The 20,127-nt window shown below is 45.1% G+C and overlaps 1 protein-coding gene across 7 annotated transcripts in view; it reads right to left on the reverse strand.

Annotated features, from left to right (window-relative positions):
• The window catches only part of EML1 (EMAP like 1), an 86,029-nt gene that overhangs the window by 49,530 nt on the left and 16,372 nt on the right, over positions 1-20,127 (reverse strand). For 5 of the 7 annotated variants that reach the window (XM_040412671.1, XM_040412669.1, XM_040412668.1 and 2 more), the window contains exon 1: positions 9,491-9,855. The exons of 1 other annotated variant lie outside the window; for it this stretch is intronic. In XM_040412671.1, the coding sequence (XP_040268605.1) occupies positions 9,491-9,560 (70 nt within the window). In that variant the 5' untranslated portion in view covers positions 9,561-9,855. Of the gene's footprint in view, positions 1-6,890; positions 7,088-9,490; positions 9,856-20,127 lie in introns of those variants that run through there. One more of the 7 variants, XM_040412670.1, reaches the window with a different exon arrangement.

Here is a 20,127-nt window from a genome sequence, read left to right on the forward strand (position 1 = left end):
TCCAGTCATATCGTCTCCACTGGCTCATCAGTAACAGTGCAGAGCGGTGCACTCACCTAATCAATACTCCGGCAGCCATTACGCTGATTGACTCTCATCTGACCCAAGGCTCTGCCAATCTTTAACATGGACCTGTCCGCTCTCATGACATGTCCGTTTTAGTAGACTTACATTCTCCGTTAAATAATCCTGGAGCATCTTCTCTCCTAACTGTGCTGCTCCTCTGTTATTCCTCCTAGAAATGTATAAACTGATCACTAGGCGATTGGACAGTGTAAGGCCTCATGCACACAACCGTATTTTGCATCCGCATACGATCCACATTTTTTGCAGATTGCACACCGACCCATTCCTAGCAACGGGTCCGCAAAAAAAAAAAAACAACAGCGCGCGAATGTCATGCGTGTGCTGTCCGCATCTATATGTCCGTTCTGCAAATTACAGATCATGTCCTATTCTGGTCTGTGTTGCGAACAAGAATAGTCATTTCTAGTGATGGGAGTGAGAAAAACGCGGCGGGTATTTGGATTTTTCAGATCTGCAGCGTGCAAACCGGAATACAGATCGTGTGCACGAGGCCTTAGTCCGTGTACGGAAACATCCTTAACTGGTAACATCTAGTTGTCAATTCATAACATTTCCAAGAATAATAATAGAGGAACAACATAATGCAGAGTTGTAAGAAACAATGCTCCAGAATGGTTATATTATGGGGGGAAAAAAAGCTTTTACTAAGGGCTCATGCACGCAACAGTTTTTGCCCGGTGCCGTAAGAGGGATGCGGACCCATTCACTTAAATGGATCCGCAATCCGGAAGGTGTGGAGTGGAATGGAGGCATGGAACCACTACGGAGCGCTTCCATGGGTTTTCTGTCCGTGCCTCCACACTGCAAAAAAAATAAAAATAAAATAGAACTTGTTTTATTTTTTTGCGGCACGGACGGATCACGGACCAATTCAAGTAGAATGGGTCTGCATCCGATTGCGCTAGCCACACAGACGGTGCCCGTGCATTGGGGACCGCAATTTGCAGTCTCTAATGCACGGAACAGACGGCACAGGTTTGTGTGCATGAGCCCTAATACAAGACATGTCCTCTTTAACAAAGTAGTTTGCCATTGAACCCCCTCGTTGTACTTGGCACCCCTTACACTGGCTTTACTTTATGCACCATGATGGATAGCGGAAGCTGGTGCCGAACCACTGCTTATGCACAGCAGCAAATCTGAATAAGAATAGCTGCAGTGTAAAGCATGGAGTGTAGGCAGTGTAAAAGCTTCAGCCTCTGAGGAAACAAAAGGTGAATTTCATTATAAGGGCTTATGCACACAAACATATTTTTTGTTCATGTCTGTTCCATTTTTTTTTTTTTGCAACCCGTATGTGGAACCATTCACTTTAAAGGGGCTGCAAAAAACCAAGCAGAAGTGAGTCTGTGTGCATTCCATGTCTGTTCTGGAAAAAAAAAAAAAAACATTACAGACAAGGATAAGACAGTTCTCTTAGGAGCCGGACAGTCCGTTCCACAAAATGCGGAATGCACGCGGTCGGTATCCGTGTTTTGTGGATCCGCAATTTGAGGACGTGGTCGTGTGCATGAGGCCTAATAGACAATGTAGATAATATGCAGTTTAGGCCCTATGCACATGACCATATTTTTGGTCCGCAGCTGATCCGCCTTTTTTGCGGATCAGATGCGCACCCATTCTTTTCAATCGGCCTGCATTCATTTTTCCGTTCTGTCGGCAAGCAAAAAAAACAAACATATAGAGCATATCCTATTTTGATCCTTTTTGTGGACAAGGATAGGATATTTCTACAAGAGTTTAAAAAATGGTGGCACGCACACGGCTGGGATTCGTGTTTTGTGGATCCGCAATTTGAGGACGTGTGTATGCTGATCAAACAGAACTAAAACAGACAGCTGACATACAGCCCACGACTGAATTCCACTCAAAATGTGCGCCCTGTGGCCGTGCTGCGCGATGCACGAACACCCACCGTGGGTAAGCCGCAGCGGATCGCAGACCCATTCACTTTAATGGGTCCGCGATCCGGCCGTTCCGCAAAAAGATAGGACATACATGTTTTATCTTTTTGCAGAACGGAAGTACGGGAAGAAACCCCACGGAAGCACTCCGTAGTGTTTCCGTAAGGTTCCATATCTCCGGATTTGCGGACCAATCAAAGTGAATGGGTCCGCATCTGTGATGCGGAATGCACACGGAACGGTGCCCGTGTATTGCGGGTCCGCAATACGGCCACGGAGTGCGTTCGTGTGCAATAAGCCTAAGGCCTCTTGCACATTAACTTTTTTCTCCCATTTACGTTCCTTTTTTTGTGTTCTGTATACAGAACCACTCATTTCAATGAATCCACAAAAAAAAAAAAAAAAAAAACACACACCGGAAGGTACTCCGTAACCTTCCATTTCTGCATTTCCGTTCAAAGATAGAACATGTCCTATTATTGTAACGGACAAGGATAGTAGTGTTCTATCAGGGGCAAGCTGTTCCGTTCCGCAAAACACGGAATGCACACGGACGTCATCCGTATTTTTTGCGGGTCCGTGTTTTGCGGACCGCAAAATACTGAAAAAGCCATACGGTCATGTGCAAGAGGCCTAAGATGCAGATCTAATCAAATCCAATATTCGACTCGTCACCAGATGTCCAGGAAGCTGAGCTATGGGTGCTCCGTGCTGGGCCTCTCCTACAGAGCTGCACTGACCCCGACATTAGGGAAACCACAATGTTCCCTTCCATGTCTCAGGCTGGTACGCGGCCACATAGTCTGGGCACCACGGGGTCACTGCGTGCCACGATTACCGCACAGACAGATCCTAGTAGATCACAGGGCAATACTGAAAATGAGGGGGTGGGAGGTTGGCAAAAAATCCAATGTGGCAATTTCACCATGGAGCCCCATCAAACAGCTCCAGTGATCTTAGTTTTCTGGATATAACATATGACAACGTGAAGGAACGCGCGCCACGTCCCACGTCCATGATTAAAATAGCAGGGGTCAGCTTCCTATTCAAGAAATCCTATACCTGCAGCTACTTTATTCCTCCAGTGAAATCTAATGCCCATGGGTATTGCACAAGATCCTTTACCCAGCAATCAGGCGGCCATAAAAAGTATTCAACGGGAAAATATATCATATAGGAAATCAGCATTTTTACAGTAAATTGGACCTCAGTAGAGTGCACCAGGGGGCAGCCGCTGCACTAATGCCATAGGCCACTACTATTAGCTGATTAGTTTCTATGTCTTCTGCGGAGGGGAGGATTTACACCCACTGAATTATGCATCTTATCGATGCGTGCGGTCGATGAGAAGATCAATCCTAAAAAGCCTTGCTATATATGTCCCTCAAACCTGTGACAGGAGGGTAGACCAGTCCACAATGGGGACCGAAAACCAAAAGTTGTATAACATGGGTGCATTGTGGCACCCCTCCTATGGCCCAGACACCCCCATGTTCAAGTGAACCCATGTTAGATCATCACAGGCTTCCATGGGGGATCTAAGTCCGGCTGCTGTCAGTGAATGGAAACATTCTGGGTAGATCCAGGGCAGACCTAAAGCTTCTCACAGAAGAGGGTTTGGTACAATGGTATCTGGTCTAAACAATTCTCTGAGCACTAAACGGGAATCTGTCACCAGCGACCTCCCGACCCAACTGTTTGCATAGGCACGTAGCCGTGGCTCACCGGATTAAAAGACGGTTTTTCTTCTGTTGATCGGAGGCTCCATTCCCAAGTTATGATACTTTTTCTTAATACACAAATTAGGTCTTTGGTGCAATAGGGGAGTCACCATTGCTCTTGTTGCACCCAAGCTCCGCTCCTCTCTGTAGCCAGCCCCTCCTTTGCTGCATTCATTGACAGGTTGAGGCACTGGCAAAGCAGCGAGGAAGAGAGCTGCTTGAGTGTTTAATACGGATGATCTGTCATCACTATCTGATTGGTGGGGGTCCGACCCCCAGTATCACCAGCGATCAGCTGTCTGAAGATGCTTCGGCCTCCTTGAAGCTAATCAAGCACAGCGCCATCTATTGGATACTGGCTGTGTTTGGAATTGCAACACATCCCCAGTCACTTGAAAAGGCCATGTGACCGATATACGTGATGTCACTGGCATAGGATGAACATAACTGATCAGCGGGGGTTCTGGGACCCCCGCTGATCTGATATTGATGACCTATCCTGAAGATCGGTCATCAGTATTAGGCTACTTTCACACTAGCGGCAGCCTTCTCCGGTGGGTGAACAGCCTGCCGGATCCGTGCACGCGTTGCCGCTGGGGGTCCGCTACGGCCCCATTGACTATAATTTTGCGGCAGCACGGCAAACATGCCAAGAGGTGGGCTGAATAAAACTACGACATGTCCTCTCCTGCATAACGGAAACGGGACAGATCCGTTTTGCAGCCCATAGACTTCTATTATGACAGAATGAATAACGGAATGCCTCTAAAGGCATTCCGTCATAGAATTGCGTTATGGTCCGTGGTAACGGAATCCAAAACGCAATTCGCCTTTTACCAACAAACAAAGAGTGAACAAATTTAATACTGATTAGAGATGAGCGAATTTGAGGTTATAAAACACTTGGATAACCCCTTTAAAAAAAATAAAAAAATCAGGAGCAAAGGTCAATCTCCTGTCCTGATGGTCTGCTACAATGTATCGGTGCAGTATCTGACTGGAAAGGAATGTTCAGACTGGACACAACTGTAGCAAAGTTTAGCTATAAAAAAGAATTAGGTTTGCATGGTGCCACAGCCTCTGGTTTCATTTCACTGTCAGCAAACAGAGATCTTGAAAAAGGTGAGGGACCGAAACACAAAGTATATGTGAGTGGGTCAAAGTGACCCAAGAACAAACAGGCCCTTATACTGCAGAATAGCTCCACAGCCCTATACTAAGCCAATTCGTCATAGGTCAACGCACTAGAAAAGCAGCTCATCCCTGTGGCTTAAATGGTTAATTAAACTGGTTTGTTCACTCGGCATCCCAGTGTCCGCCGCTCCCTTCACCTCAATTCCAATTAAAGAAAGCGCCTTTCTCCGGCGACAATAGGCATATTACAGCTGGCAGGACAATGCAGAAGGCGCTCCACCCCATTTTTGCCAGTATGAAGTCGCCCCCCCCCCCCCCTTCCCCAATCTAATCCCAGTAAAAGGTGGCCGGCAGATTCACTGGAGTCCTGGCTACATTCACAGGAAGGAGTTGGATAAACTCTCCCACGCTGATTCTGCATCGCTTCACCAACGCCCTAGGCTGGATGAGACATACGAGACTATAGAGGAAGCAGGAAGATCATGGAGCTAAATACGGAGACAGGTGAACCGCACGGAAACGGATGGAACAGCGACCCGGCCCGAGGACATCAGCAGCGCCCTTGTACACCTCACGTCACAGAGTAGGAGAAATCCAAAGAGGACGGCAAGAAATCAGCAGAATACAGACCTTCCATTTAGGGCTCATGCACACGACCGCTGAGTGTTCTGCGGTCCGCAAATTGCGGATTCCCAAAACACGGATACCCGTCGTGTGCATTCTGCAGAACGGAAGGGCCGACCCCTAATAGAACAGTCCTATACTTGTCCTTAATACAGACAATAATTTGGCTTACAAATACTGATCAACACACGACGCGGCGACCCCCGGCGATCAGCCGCTTGAGAAGGCATCACTGCTCATAGTAGCGCCGCAGCCTCCTCACCAAGCACAGCGCCGTACATTGTATAGCGGTTGTGCTTGGTATCACGACCGCTATATTCGCTTCTATGGGGCTGAGCTGCTCCTAGGCCACGTGACCAATAAAGGTGACATCACTGGCCTAGGAAAAGCTGGAGAAGGCCGCGGCATCATGGAGAGCTCGGTGCCTTCTCAAACAACTGATTGGCATGGGGCCCAGGGTGTCAGACCCCCACCGATCAGATACAGAGGATACCGATAGGTCATCCGTTAAAAAAAAAATAATATAGATCTGCTGGGACCCCCACTGATCATAAAAATAAAAAAAAATGGAGACCCCTCAGGCCCCCCCAAAATGAATGGAGCAGCAGGTCAGGCCTGCGCACTGCAGGGTATATATAGAGCGCTGTTCCAGAACCCCCATAGAGATGAATGGAGAGGCAGTGCGGGTGCTTGACCTGCCGCTCCATTCATTTCGGGGGGAGGCGATGTCTCCATTCTCCTGATCGGTGGGGGTTCCCCAGTGGTAGTATTCCACCAATCTCACGACTCCGTATAGTCGGCGTCCTCCATGTGCCGGGTGATCAGCGGCCGTGACAGCTCTTCAACTGACTTCATTCCAGACTTGATGAAGGGGGTCAGTGGTACCCCAAAACGCGTAGTCATACAATAAATTGAACTTTGATTTATCAACAGGTTGTGAAAGTGCGCCCCTTGTTGGCCACACGCTTGGCTCCTATGGTCCGGCTTTCTCCTACTTCTACTATCTCACGACTTGAATACACCCTTTAAGTCCTGGTGCCCACACCGTCCCATTGAATGCATGCTGGATAGATCACGTGGATTTCGGTACTGACAACCGTTTTCAAGCAATGTTACTAGTGGCACACAAGCCGGGCCACCTCTACACCGATTGCGGTGGGAAACCGGCTATGAATGGGAACAGGTGCCCTCTGGAGATGTGATAAATGGCCAAGATGGAGATACCCCAATGTGTGATCGGTGGCCCCCAGGACACCCACCGATTAGCTGAACAAAAAGGGCCGTATGGACGCTGCACCCAGATAAACAACGAAGCGACCACAGTGTTTCCCGGGCGTGGGACTCCAAGGACACAAATGCAGGATTTACAGACTTTCTGCATTACCGGATGCCGGATTAAAAGGAATTTCGCACTACTCATTGCTATGAAAGGAAGACGGTTTGTCTTAGTACCAGGCAGGTAGGTACGGCCCGGGTGATCAGCCAGTGCCTCTCTACATAACCAGGACATCTTTTTACAGGCACCTTGCCCCTGAGGTTTCCTGCAGATTAGGAGTTAATCATTGACAGCCCCGGTCTCCAAGTCCCTGTAACCTCAGGGCCATTATACAGGTTATTCCGCACACGTTGGCGCAGACGCATAACTGGCATCGGCAGCGGTATCTCCACCTCATAAACGTGTGACATTGAAGAGATTAGTCCTCCGAGGCGTCCCGCCGTGACAGGAGCCACCAGCCAGCTCCACAGAGACGGGCAGTCTGCGCTGTGAATTCCCAGCAAACCGTGCGAAATCCTGGCACAAAGCGAAAGCAGGATCCCCCGTCCCAGTCCCTGCCGCTGAGCGTATGACAGAATATTAATTATTACACAACGCCCGCCGCTGCTCCTGCCAAGGGATCACAGCCCGCTACTGTGCCAAAGTTTACCAACAAATGCAAATCGCTTCCATGCACGGAGCCCACACACACGCATCAGACACTCGGCAGCTTTACGGAAGAGCAGAGCAAGGGCGCTTCTGCGCGATGCCAGGGGAGGCTCGTGTCGTGCCACTTGTTCTCTCTCTCGTCCCATAAACGTCAATGGAAAAGTTGCCCGACGGTCGTCATTCATTGGCCTCTATGGAGTCTGCAGGCCGCCGTGTCTGGTGATCGGGCAGCTCGATGTATCCCTACAGGAAACGACTGGCACATGCCGGCCCTATGGACTGACGCCGGATTAATCCTTAAAGGGGATGTCTCATAAAGCAATCCCGGTCCCTGGACATTATAGAGGAGGGACCCCCGCTTGGGATTCCCCTCTAGGAGCCAGTATACAGAGCCATGGCTTCCCCAGCAAAATCAGCTGTTTGCAGGGGGTGGGACTTTGGGCCCCCTCGGGGGCCACATTCTGCAAGGCTTTATAGACTCCGATAAGACAATCCCTTTAAAGAGGATTTGTAAACGAGGTGCCCTATTAAAAGGAACACTCCAAGTAAAACAGATGCTGTGTTATACCTAGTGCAGGGCCTGAGGGGGCGGAGCATGACATGGGAATTCTATTTATTTTATTTTTTTAACCCATCACGCACAGCCCCGCCCCTGCCCACCACAGCCCCGCCCCCTACTCTTGACATAACCCTTCGCTCCTGTATCAGTGTTCCTTTAAATGGAGGCCGTGATGCGGCAGCTAGAGATTATTATCCCAGCAGCGGGCATCACATGGTTAAAGGGGCGATGTGGTTAGATCATGTTTTCTCCTATCCATAGCTATTAGATCAGTGGGGTCCCCCAGGGATCATGAGGATGGGGGCGTGTACCCCGCAGAGCCCCCAATATAGAGTGGCAGGTGCCTCCAACTGTAAAGGCCTGCTGAGATCTGTAGTACCAAAGATTGGCAAGTCTCCTATGGAGGCTGATTAACTAGAAACCACAAATCCCAGCATGCTCTAATCACCCCCGACTACAGATATAAACACCACTGCCTGTCAGGGCATGCTGGGATGTGTAGTTCCACATCATATAGGTAAGAACCACAAATCCCAGCATGCTCTAGACACCCCCGACTACAGATATAAGCACCACCGCCTGTCAGGACATGCTGGGATGTGTAGTTTCACAAGGTTTCACCGTATAGCTAGGAACCACAAATCCCAGCATGCCCTAGTCACCCCTGACTACTGATATAAGCACCACCGCCTGTCAGGACATGCTGGGATGTGTAGTTCCACAGAGTTTCACGTCCTATAGGTAAGAACCACAAATCCCAGCATGCCCTAGTCGCCCCTGACTACAGATATAAGCACTAACGCCTGTCAGGACATGCTGGGATGTGTAGTTCCACAGAGTTTCACGTCCTATAGGCAAGAACCACAAATCCCAGCATGCCCTAGTCACCCCCGACTACAGATATAAGCACCACCGCCAGTCAGGACATGCTGGGATGTATAGTTCTACAAGGTTTCACATTGCATAGGTAAGAACCATAAATCCCAGCATGCCCTAGTCGCCCCCGACTACAGATATAAGCACCACCGCCAGTCAGGACATGCTGGGATGTGTAGTTCTACAAGGTTTCACATTGCATAGGTAAGAACCATAAATCTCAGCATGCCCTAGTCACCCCTGACTACAGATATAAGCACCACCGCCTGTCAGGGCATGCTGGGATGTGTAGTTCCACATCCTACAGGTAAGAACCACAAATACCAGCATGCCCTAGTCGCCCCTGACTACAGATATAAGCACCACTGCCTGTCATGGCATGCTAGGATGTGTAGTTCCACATCCTAGAGGTAAGAACCACAAATCCCAGCATGCTCCAGTCACCCCTGACTACAGATATAAGCACCACCGCCTGTCAGGACATGCTGGGATGTGTAGTTCCACAGAGTTTCACGTCCTAAAGGTAAGAACCACAAATCCCAGCATGCTCCAGTCGCCCCTGACTACAGATATAAGCACCACCGCCTGTCAGGACATGCTGGGATGTGTAGTTCATATAAAGGGCAGGGGTTAGGAGGTAAGTACCCCCCGCTGCACTCACCATTGCAGAACTGGAGGAGGGAGGTGGTGTCGTAGAGGCTGCTGCTGTAGCTGGAGAAGCCGTCCTCCATCCTGGGCGCTCTGTAGCCTCCTCACAATGTCTGTCTGTCTCCCCCTCTTTCTTTATCCACCTCCTCGCAGGGTCAGTCACCTCCTCCTTCTCCCCGGTACTCGGGTGCTGTCTCCGGTCCGTAGCCGCCCCCCGGTTACCATGACAACCGCTCCGAGGGGTTTCTCATGGCGCCCACAATGACAGTGTGAGGGGGTCGTGAAGAGACCGCGGAGCCGCTCAGCAGCGCCCTCAGTCAGTCAGCCAGCCCGGGGTCCCGCCGTCTCCTCAGCTTCCACCGCCGCCGCACTGAGGGGGAGGAGCCTGAGCGCCGGGATTTTGGGATGGAGACTTGAACTTGCTTTGGCCCCGCCCCCCCTCTCCGGCTCGCAGACGTCTCCTCACACACAGGGGCCGCCTTAACCCCTCGCTGTACCCAGGGTAGGTGAGGTAACTAACTGCCCCCCGAGGGGGCAACTGACTGGGAAAGAGCCCCCTCCCTTCCCGGAGTCACGGGGAATATTCACCTCACCGTGTCAGAAATGCCCTCACACCTCTTGTCTTTTTGTGCGGAGATGATGACAGTGCTATTGGAAACCATCAGCAAGCAGGTTCAAGTAACTGCTGACAGCTCCAGGTTATTACAGCCCCCTCACCCCACCCCAAAGAGAGGTTCGCCATATGAAGACCGCCGGACCCTCATAGTGAAACTCTGACACATCTGTAGTGTTTTTTTTTTTGTTTTTTTTTACCTTTTTGTTGTCTTTTTTATTTTTTAAAAATTAGAAAAAAAAAAAAAAGTTTGTTACTGGAAACCATCAGCAAGAAGGTTAAAGTGACTCTGCCCCCTTGTGCGCGGTAATTGTCAGAAATATTGTAGACCCACGGAGGAAGGGTTAGCGGGCGATGGAACGAAGGCCGAGGCCGTAAATCATCAGCTTCGTTCTGTGCTTCATCTGATTTGGGGAGGGAGGGGGGGATAGTCAGCACCCGGACCCCCACCCATAACCTCCTCCTACGTCAGAAGAGACATTTGTATGCGCCAGTGTGCACATTTCAATTAAACCTACTTGCTGATGGTTTCCACACAAAAAATGATTTTATTATTATTATTTTTTTTTCCCCACAGTAAATTTTACTCATGCCTCCTACTTTTGGTTCAAAAAGGGTCTTGGGGGCGTTCAAGATCAGTTGCAGCCTGAACCCGGATCATCTGTCGCCAATTCTGAAGGTGTCTCTTGGAAATAGTCTTTAATTGCAGACGTTTGCATTTTCTTCGAGGGTGGTCTAAGTATTTCAGTATAAGGGCCGTGCCCAGGGGTCCACAGCCAGAAGAAGCCCCCTGCCCCCTGGTCCATTACAGCTTTCCTCCCCAAATGCAATTTATTAACCCATTCTCGCCTGTAAGGGTTCTGTGAGAAACGCCCCCAGCTCTCAGTCTGCCCTCTTTAATTATGGGAAGGGGGGGGGGGTCCTTCTGCGATTAGCCGCCCCTCATGATTAGTATAGATGGGGAGGCAGCAATGGTGGACGCACACCCCAAGCATGGCGCCCCCTCATAGCGCCATATGCACCAGCGGTATCTCTGTGTGCGCTATGGACTATGTTCGTGTAGTATCCATGGCCTGCAGGGGACTCAGTGCTGAGAAACGTGCTGCGATATGTGATACCCCCGCTACCACCATCCTCCCCGTCAGGAGTAACTCTAGACTTGGGATCCCCTTACAAAATAACCCCCCCCCCCCCTCAGCTGGTGAATAGGAGAGGGGTGCTGTCTGCTCCGTGAGCCCGAGGCGCAGCCTGGCAGGGTGACGGCTCATCCTACAGGCAGCTTATCCGACCATAAGTTCCTGAACTCGCCCTTTCATTAACCACTAATCCCTAACAGGGGACCGCGCTTCCCCTTTAATTAGGACTTTGCCCCCTCACCCCTCCGAACCTGATGCATGCGGAGGATGCTGGATGAACATGGACCGATGAAGATGGACGGGCGGGTATATCATCAACCGATATACCTGTAACCAGATATTAACGAGCAGTGCTGCAATAGGACTACATTCACACCACAGGGAAAAACGGACATGTGGCGAACTTTTTTTTAACAGCCGTAACACGTCCGTTTTAAGAACAGTTACTTTATGGGGTTATTGACATAGGGTTTTTTGATGGCCAGTGAATAACGAACATCATAAAACAGAACGTGTTCTATCCGGTCCGTTTCCACAACCCCTGTACAATGTTTCTCAGAAAAGCATCATTAAAAAACATCCATTAGAAACTGACAGTTTATCTGTTTTTTAATGTACAAGAATATAACTACTATAATACTGCTCCTATGTACAAGAATATAACTACTATAATACTGCTCCTATGTACAAGAATATAACTACTATAATACTGCTCCTATGTACAAGAATATAACTACTATAATACTGCTCCTATGTACAAGAATATAACTACTATAATACTGCCTCCTATGTACAAGAATATAACTACTATAATACTGCTCCTATGTACAAGAATATAACTACTATAATACTGCTCCTATGTACAAGAATATAACTACTATAATACTGCTCCTATGTACAAGAATATAACTACTATAATATTGCCTCCTATGTACAAGAATATAACTAATATAATACTGCCTCCTATGTACAAGAATATAACTACTATAATACTGCTCCTATGTACAAGAATATAACTACTATAATACTGCTCCTATGTGCAAGAATATAACTACTATAATACTGCTCCTATATACAAGAATATAACTACTATAATACTGCCTCCTATGTACAAGAATATAACTACTATAATACTGCTCCTATGTACAAGAATATAACTACTATAATACTGCCTCCTATGTACAAGAATATAACTAATATAATACTGCCTCCTATGTACAAGAATATAACTACTATAATACTGCTCCTATGTACAAGAATATAACTACTATAATACTGCTCCTATATACAAGAATATAACTACTATAATACTGCCTCCTATGTACAAGAATATAACTACTATAATACTGCCTGCTATGTACAAGAATATAACTACTATAATACTGCCTCCTATGTACAAGAATATAACTACTATAATACTGCCTCCTATGTACAAGAATATAATTACTATAATACTGCTCCTATATACAAGAATATAACTACTATAATACTGCTCTTATGTACAAGAATATAACTACTATAATACTGCTCCCTATGTACAAGAATATAACTACTATAATTCTGCCTCCTATGTACAAGAATATAACTACTATAATACTGCCTCCTATGTACAAGAATATAACTACTATAATACTGCTCCTATATAGAAGAATATAACTACTATAATACTGCCTCCTATGTACAAGAATATAACTACTATAATACTGCTCCTATATAGAAGAATATATCTACTATAATACTGCCTCCTATGTACAAGAATATAACTACTATAATACTGCTCCTATATAGAAGAATATATCTACTATAATACTGCCTCCTATGTACAAGAATATAACTACTATAATACTGCTCCTATATAGAAGAATATAACTACTATAATACTGCTCCTATGTACAGGAATATAACTACTATAATACTGCTCCTATATACAAGAATATAACTACTATAATACTGCTCCATATGTACAATAATATAACTACTATAATACTGCCTCCTATGTACAAGAATATAACTACTATAATACTGCTCCTATGTACAAGAATATAACTACTATAATACTGCTCCTATGTACAAGAATATAACTACTATAATACTGCTCCTATGTACAAGAATATAACTACTATAATGCTGCTCCTATGTACAAGAATATAACTACTATAATGCTGCTCCTATGTACAAGAATATAACTACTATAATACTGCTCCTATGTACAAGAATATAACTAATATAATACTGCTCCTATGTACAAGAATATAACTACTATAATACTGCCTCCTATGTACAAGAATACAACTACTATAATACTGCTCCTATGTAGAAGAATACAACTACTATAATACTGCTCCTATGTACAAGAATATAACTAATATAATACTGCTCCTATGTACAAGAATATAACTACTATAATACTGCTCTTATGTACAAGAATATAACTACTATAATACTGCTACTATGTACAAGAATATAACTACTATAATACTGCTCTTATGTACAAGAATATAACTACTATAATACTGCCTCCTATGTACAAGAATATAACTACTATAATACTGCTCCTATGTACAAGAATATAACTACTATAATACTGCCTCCTATGTACAAGAATATAACTACTATAATGCTTCTCCTATGTACAAGAATATAACTACTATAATACTGCCTCCTATGTACAAGAATATAACTACTATAATACTGCCTCCTATGTATAAGAATATACTACTATAATACTGCTCCTATGTACAAGAATATAACTACTATAATACTGCTCCTATGTATAAGAATATAACTACTATAATACTGCTCCTATATACAAGAAAATAACTACTATAATACTGCTCCAATGTACAAGAATATAACTACTATAACACTGCTCCTATATACAAGAATATAACTACTATAATACTGCTCCTATGTACAAGAATATAACTACTATAATACTGCCTCCTATGTACAAGAATATAACTACTATAATACTGCTCCTATGTACAAGAATATAACTACTATAATACTGCCTCCTGTGTACAAGAATATAACTACAATAATACTACTCCTATGTACAAGAATATAACTACTATAATACTGCCTCCTATGTACAAGAATATAACTACTATAATACTGCCTCCTATGTACAAGAATATAACTACTATAATACTGCTCCTATGTACAAGAATATAACTACTATAATACTGCCTCCTGTGTACAAGAATATAACTACAATAATACTACTCCTATGTACAAGAATATAACTACTATAATACTGCTCCTATGTACAGGAATATAACTACTATAATACTGCCTCCTATGTACAATAGTATAACTACTATAATACTGCTCCTATATACAAGAATATAACTACTATAATACTGCTCCAATGTACAAGAATATAACTACTATAATACTGCTCCTATATACAAGAATATAACTACTATAATACTGCTCCTATGTACAAGAATATAACTAATATAATACTGCTCCTATGTACAAGAATATAACTACTATAATACTGCTCCTATGTACAAGAATATAACTACTATAATACTGCCTCCTATGTACAAGAATATAACTACTATAATACTGCCTCCTATGTACAAGAATATAACTACTATAATACTGCCTCCTATGTACAAGAATATATCTACTATAATACTGCCTCCTATGTATAAGAATATAATTACTATAATACTGCTCCTATGTACAAGAATATAATTACTATAATACTGCTCCTATGTACAAGAATATAACTACTATAATACTGCCTCCTATGTACAAGAATATAACTACTATAATACTGCCTCCTATGTACACGATAAGGATCTGTACAGGTAGATGTCCTGTTTATTTCATGCAGATTTCCGGTTTACTTTGGACTCTGACACGTTCTGTCATACCGTCTGCTCCCCTGTGTTGTACACGGCCATCAGGCAGTCAGGGGTTGATAGCAGATAGTGTCAGATGCAGACATATGGCGGTATAGGACGAGGTACTGAATTGGCTCGTCTAACATATCTGTAACCGGATCCCCTAGTTCCCGTGGTATGAGTGATGGGCGGTAGATCTTCTGCCTCGTTTGCCACCTGTGTGCATTTGACCCGTACAGGAAATGAGCAGAAATAACACAACCATTTGGGGGGGAATAAATGAAACGATGTTTGTGCCCGGAGCGGCTGCCCCCATATCCGGACCCTGTTGTAGTTATTACTGGATGTCTATTCCTTACATAGATCAGGGTGGAAGAGGAACATAAAGGGGCTGCGTCAAGACAGGATAGTGAATAAATGTCTGATTATGGGAAGGGGGGGGTGTCCCCATCTATGAACAGGGCAGTGGTCGAGCATGCACACAGCCTCCGTGCTAAATGGGACCCCCGCTATCCCCAGCAGTCCTATAGAGATGAGCAGCAGCAGCGGGACCTCAGGACCCCTGTTCTCGTGTTCTCTGGGATCCCATACCCATCCGACACTTTTTCCCTTAGTTCACACGAACGTTTTTTTTGCGAGTGTACGGGCCGTTTTTTGGTGTTCCGTATACGGTCCATATACGGAACCATTCATTTCAATGGTTCCGGAAAAAAACCGGAATGTACTCCGTATGCATTCCGTTTTTCCGTTCCGTTGAAAGATAGAACATGTCCTATTATTGCCCGCAAATCACGTTCCGTGGCTCCATTCAAGTAAATGGGTCCGCAAAAAAAACGGAACACATACGGAAATGCATCCGTATGTCTTCCGTATTCGTTCCGTTTTTTCTGAGCCATCTATTGAAAATGTTATGCCCAGCTCAATTTTTTCTATGTAATTACTGTATCCTGTGCATGGCATACGGAAAAACGGAAAGGAAACGGAAACACAACAACAGAACTCAAAAACGGAACAACGGATCCGTGAAAAACGGACCGCAAAAAACTATAAAAGCCATACGTTCGTGTGAACTAGGCCTAATCCTGTGGATAGAGCAGAAGTTTACATTTTGGGAGAAACCCAAATATTCTAAGTTTGGACTCTAACGAGTTGCTAGAACAAAGGGGCCCTTGGGAGATGCTGGGGGCCCATCAGTATTGTGATCTGTGGGCATCACCGTCAGCTGTCAAACACGGCTGTGGGAGCTTCTTCAGCTTTTAGTTCTAGGTCTTACTTTTTTATATATATATTTTTTTATTATTTATTTTATATTATTGTTTTATCATATTATGGTAATATTTATATTATTTTGTGTTATTTTTATTGTTTCATTTACATTACAGTATTATTTTTAGTAATTTTACTATATTGTTATTTTATTATATTATTTTAATATTTAGATTGTAGTACTATTTTATGATTTAGATGCATCCTGAACGGATCGCTCTCCATTCACAATGCATTAGGATAAAACTGATCAGTTCTTTTCCGGTACTGAGCCCCGAGGACGGAACTCGATGCCAGAAAAGAGTAACGTTAGTGTGAAAGTGCCGCTATTAGATAATATTATTTCATTGTAATGTATTATTATTGATACTGTTTTATTATTTAGATAAAAGTATTATTTTATCATTTTATATTATTATTTTGTTTAAAGGGATTGTGCACCACTAGTATATTGATGACAGGATAGGTAGTTAGCACCAAATTGGTGGGGCCCCGGGAGTCACGCGAGCACCCCGTCTAAGGCCTCGTCCACACTTCCGTTTTTCAGGGACATGTGCTGTACCCATTGTTTTCAATGTGTCTGTTCACATTTCAGTATTTTTTTTACTGACCGTGGGTCAGTAAAAAAAAAAATCACGGAGACATGCACTACTTTCAGCCGTGATGCGGACCAAGCACACCCATTGAAGTCTATGGGTCCGTGATGGCATGTGCGGTGCGTCCGTTTTTCACTGAAGACAGACAGAAAAAGCTCTTGAAATTAATTTTCAGCCGAGCAACATCCGTGGATTACAGATGACACACGGAAGGAAGAAACGGACATACGGATCCTTCACGGACATCTTCGCGGATGGTACACGGACACTTTTTTTTCACGGACGTGACACTGACACGGAAGTGTGAGCGAGGCCTAACTTGTAGCAGCGGTGCAGTGATCGGCTGTAGTTAAACTACACGGTAGAGCTGATGAGCACAGGTCCCGGGAGTCGCACCCTCCACCTATCTGAGATTGATTACCTTTCCTGAGGATAGGTTAGTTCAGTGTATAAACTGCATACAATGAGCTCCCCCTGGTGGTGGCTGCAGTCAGACAGAGTTTTTCATTTTACTTCGTGTCTATGCAGGGCGGTTGGAGCTTTGTGTCAGATATAAGATATATAATGAAAAAATGCTGAATTTTGAAAAAAAAAACAGAGCTGTGTATAAGGACTTTGAGCAGCTTTGTATAGAAGAAAGCAGCTTTGTGCTCGAGAAAATCCCTTTCTTGCATTTTAATTCTTTCGCTCTGCAGAGCTGAGAACCTGGCGCTTTCACTCCTCTGCTGTCTCATCAAACCGGTTATTTTTGGACGTCTCGGTCGGTTACATTACAGCGGGGGCGCACTCTTTTTCCTCTGTTTTCACTGCTCACGCCTTTTATAAAACATCAACTAAAGCCACAGCCCGAGCTGTAGAAGGAGCCGCAGTACCAGACACAGCCTATGGACAGGAGTGGCGCTATTTGTGGTAGGAAAAAAATAAATGGCTTTTTCTATAATCCCGGACAATCCCTTTTAGTATCCGTACGATTCATCTGCCTGTACTTAAAGGGGATGTCTGGATCCTAGGCTATACAACGGTATACACCGTACGCCATCGATAATGATAACTATAGGATTTCATCTCTCAGATTTCATATGCGGCCCATGGGACCCCCAGCGTGTCCCGCTGATGGGACCCCCAGCATCAGGTGTTCAGCTTCCCTGCAGCGCCACCGCAGGTGAAATGAGGCATTACACAGCTCATACGTAAATCAATGTGCTATATATGCAGGTAAGACGCTCAGGAGGTTACCTGCATACATAGCACATTGCATATCCTGATCCCCCTCCCCCTATTCCCTAACCAGACGCCCCCTACAGGAGGCAGCGAGCAGCATGGCACTGAGCAGACTGCCAGCTGCAATCCTATAGGGACCAATTACTCCTTAACTACTTCTCGTTAAGTAACACTATCCCCTATCCTGTAAGATTACAACAAATGTAACTGGACCAACAATGGCAATAGCCAGACAAAAGTCCTTATGAGGATCGTTAGGGACCATCTTAAAGGAAACCTCCAAGAAGCCCCTCTTTAATCCACATTAAAGATGTGAAAACCGTTTTTCAATATCTTATTTCCACGCTGAGATGTTATCATTTGAAGTTGCAGGCCCAACCCCTGAGGCTGCACCACTGAGAGATCCCAATGACACATTCACCCATTTGATTTCTGTCAGGTGCATTGGTGTCATACAGACCCTCTGGGGTCCCAAATCACCAAATGCATCAATGTTCACACATAAAGGCACACACACACGGATGTTGCGTATGGGGTGATCAGTAGTGCAGCCTCATGCTTTGGGTCTGTAAATTCAAGATATTGTATGTTGGCATGGAAGGAAGATATTTAAAGGTCTTTTTCTTAATTATAATGTACGCTGGGGAGTTGGGGGGGTGTGTGTGTGTGGCTTTATGACCACTTAAAGTTACAGGCCCAAAGCCTAAGGCCGAATGCACACGGCCGTGTTCCGCGGCCGAGAGTGGTCCGTGGTATGCCGGGCTGGATTCCTGTTCAGAGCAGGAGCGCATGGCGTCATTGGTTGCTATGACGTTGTGCGCTTCATGCCGCCGCTGCTGTACAGTAATACACTCGTATAGATCATATCGCATAGACCTATCCTGTCTCTGAGAATTCGGGACAGTCCGTGAAAACTCGGGACAGTTAGCAACTGTATACTTGTTGTCCTCGGTAGTGCAGCCTCAGGCTTTTGGCCTGTAACTTCAAGAGCTCGTAGGTCAGCCTAGAAGTGAGATATTAAACATCCGTTTTCACATTTTTTATGTACACTGCAGGGTCTTCCATACTTTACTAATGGTCGGGCTCCTTTAAAGGGCTTCTGTCACTCCACTAAAGTCTTTTTTTTTTGGCTACTTAAATTCCTTATACTGCGATATATCAATATATAATGCTCTTACTGATTTTTGTTCTGTAGTTTCTTTAAAAAAAACGGACTTTTATATTATGTAAATTACCTCTCTACCAGCAAGTAGGGCGGCTACTTGCTGGTAGCAGCCGCATCCTCCTATCATAATGACGCCCCCTCCTCATGTTGATTGACAGGGTCAGCGAACGCGCTCGTCCTCTGGCTGGCAAAGTCTGCGTTTTAAATCTCGCGCCTTCGCCGTACCGGTCTTCAGTCGGCGCAGGCGCACTGATAGGAGGACGCTCGCTCAGCCGCTCCTTCCTCAGTGCGCCTGCGCCGGGTGTAGATGTGACGTCATCGGCGCAGGCGCATTGAGGATGGAGCGGCCCTGTCAATCAACATGAGGAGGGGGCGTCATTATGAAAGGAGGATGCAGAGAGGTAATTTACATATTATAAAAGTCCGTTTTTTTTAAAGAAACTACAGAACGAAAATCAGTAAGAGCACTATATATTGATATATCGCAGTATAAGGAATTTAAGTAGCCAAAAAAAAAAAAAAATGACTTTAGTGGAGTGACAGAAGCCCTTTAAGTTGGGAAAAGCTTAATATAACCCTGCACTGGTACCATAGCAAGGTGCGCAGTCACCATTGTTACGAGACCTCTCCAGTTGCAGTCACTAGCTCACATTATTAATTCTCACATAAGGTTGGTACGACGCCTCCATACATTAAACCGGTCACGTCACCCGCTTATATCAGTCTTCATGTACTGAGCACAAACTGGTTTTTCAGACTAAACTGGTCAGTACTGGGCTGTGGCACATCTGACAAG

Source organism: Bufo bufo, chromosome 11 (assembly GCF_905171765.1).
Source record: "Bufo bufo chromosome 11, aBufBuf1.1, whole genome shotgun sequence".
Classification (NCBI taxonomy): domain Eukaryota; kingdom Metazoa; phylum Chordata; class Amphibia; order Anura; family Bufonidae; genus Bufo; species Bufo bufo.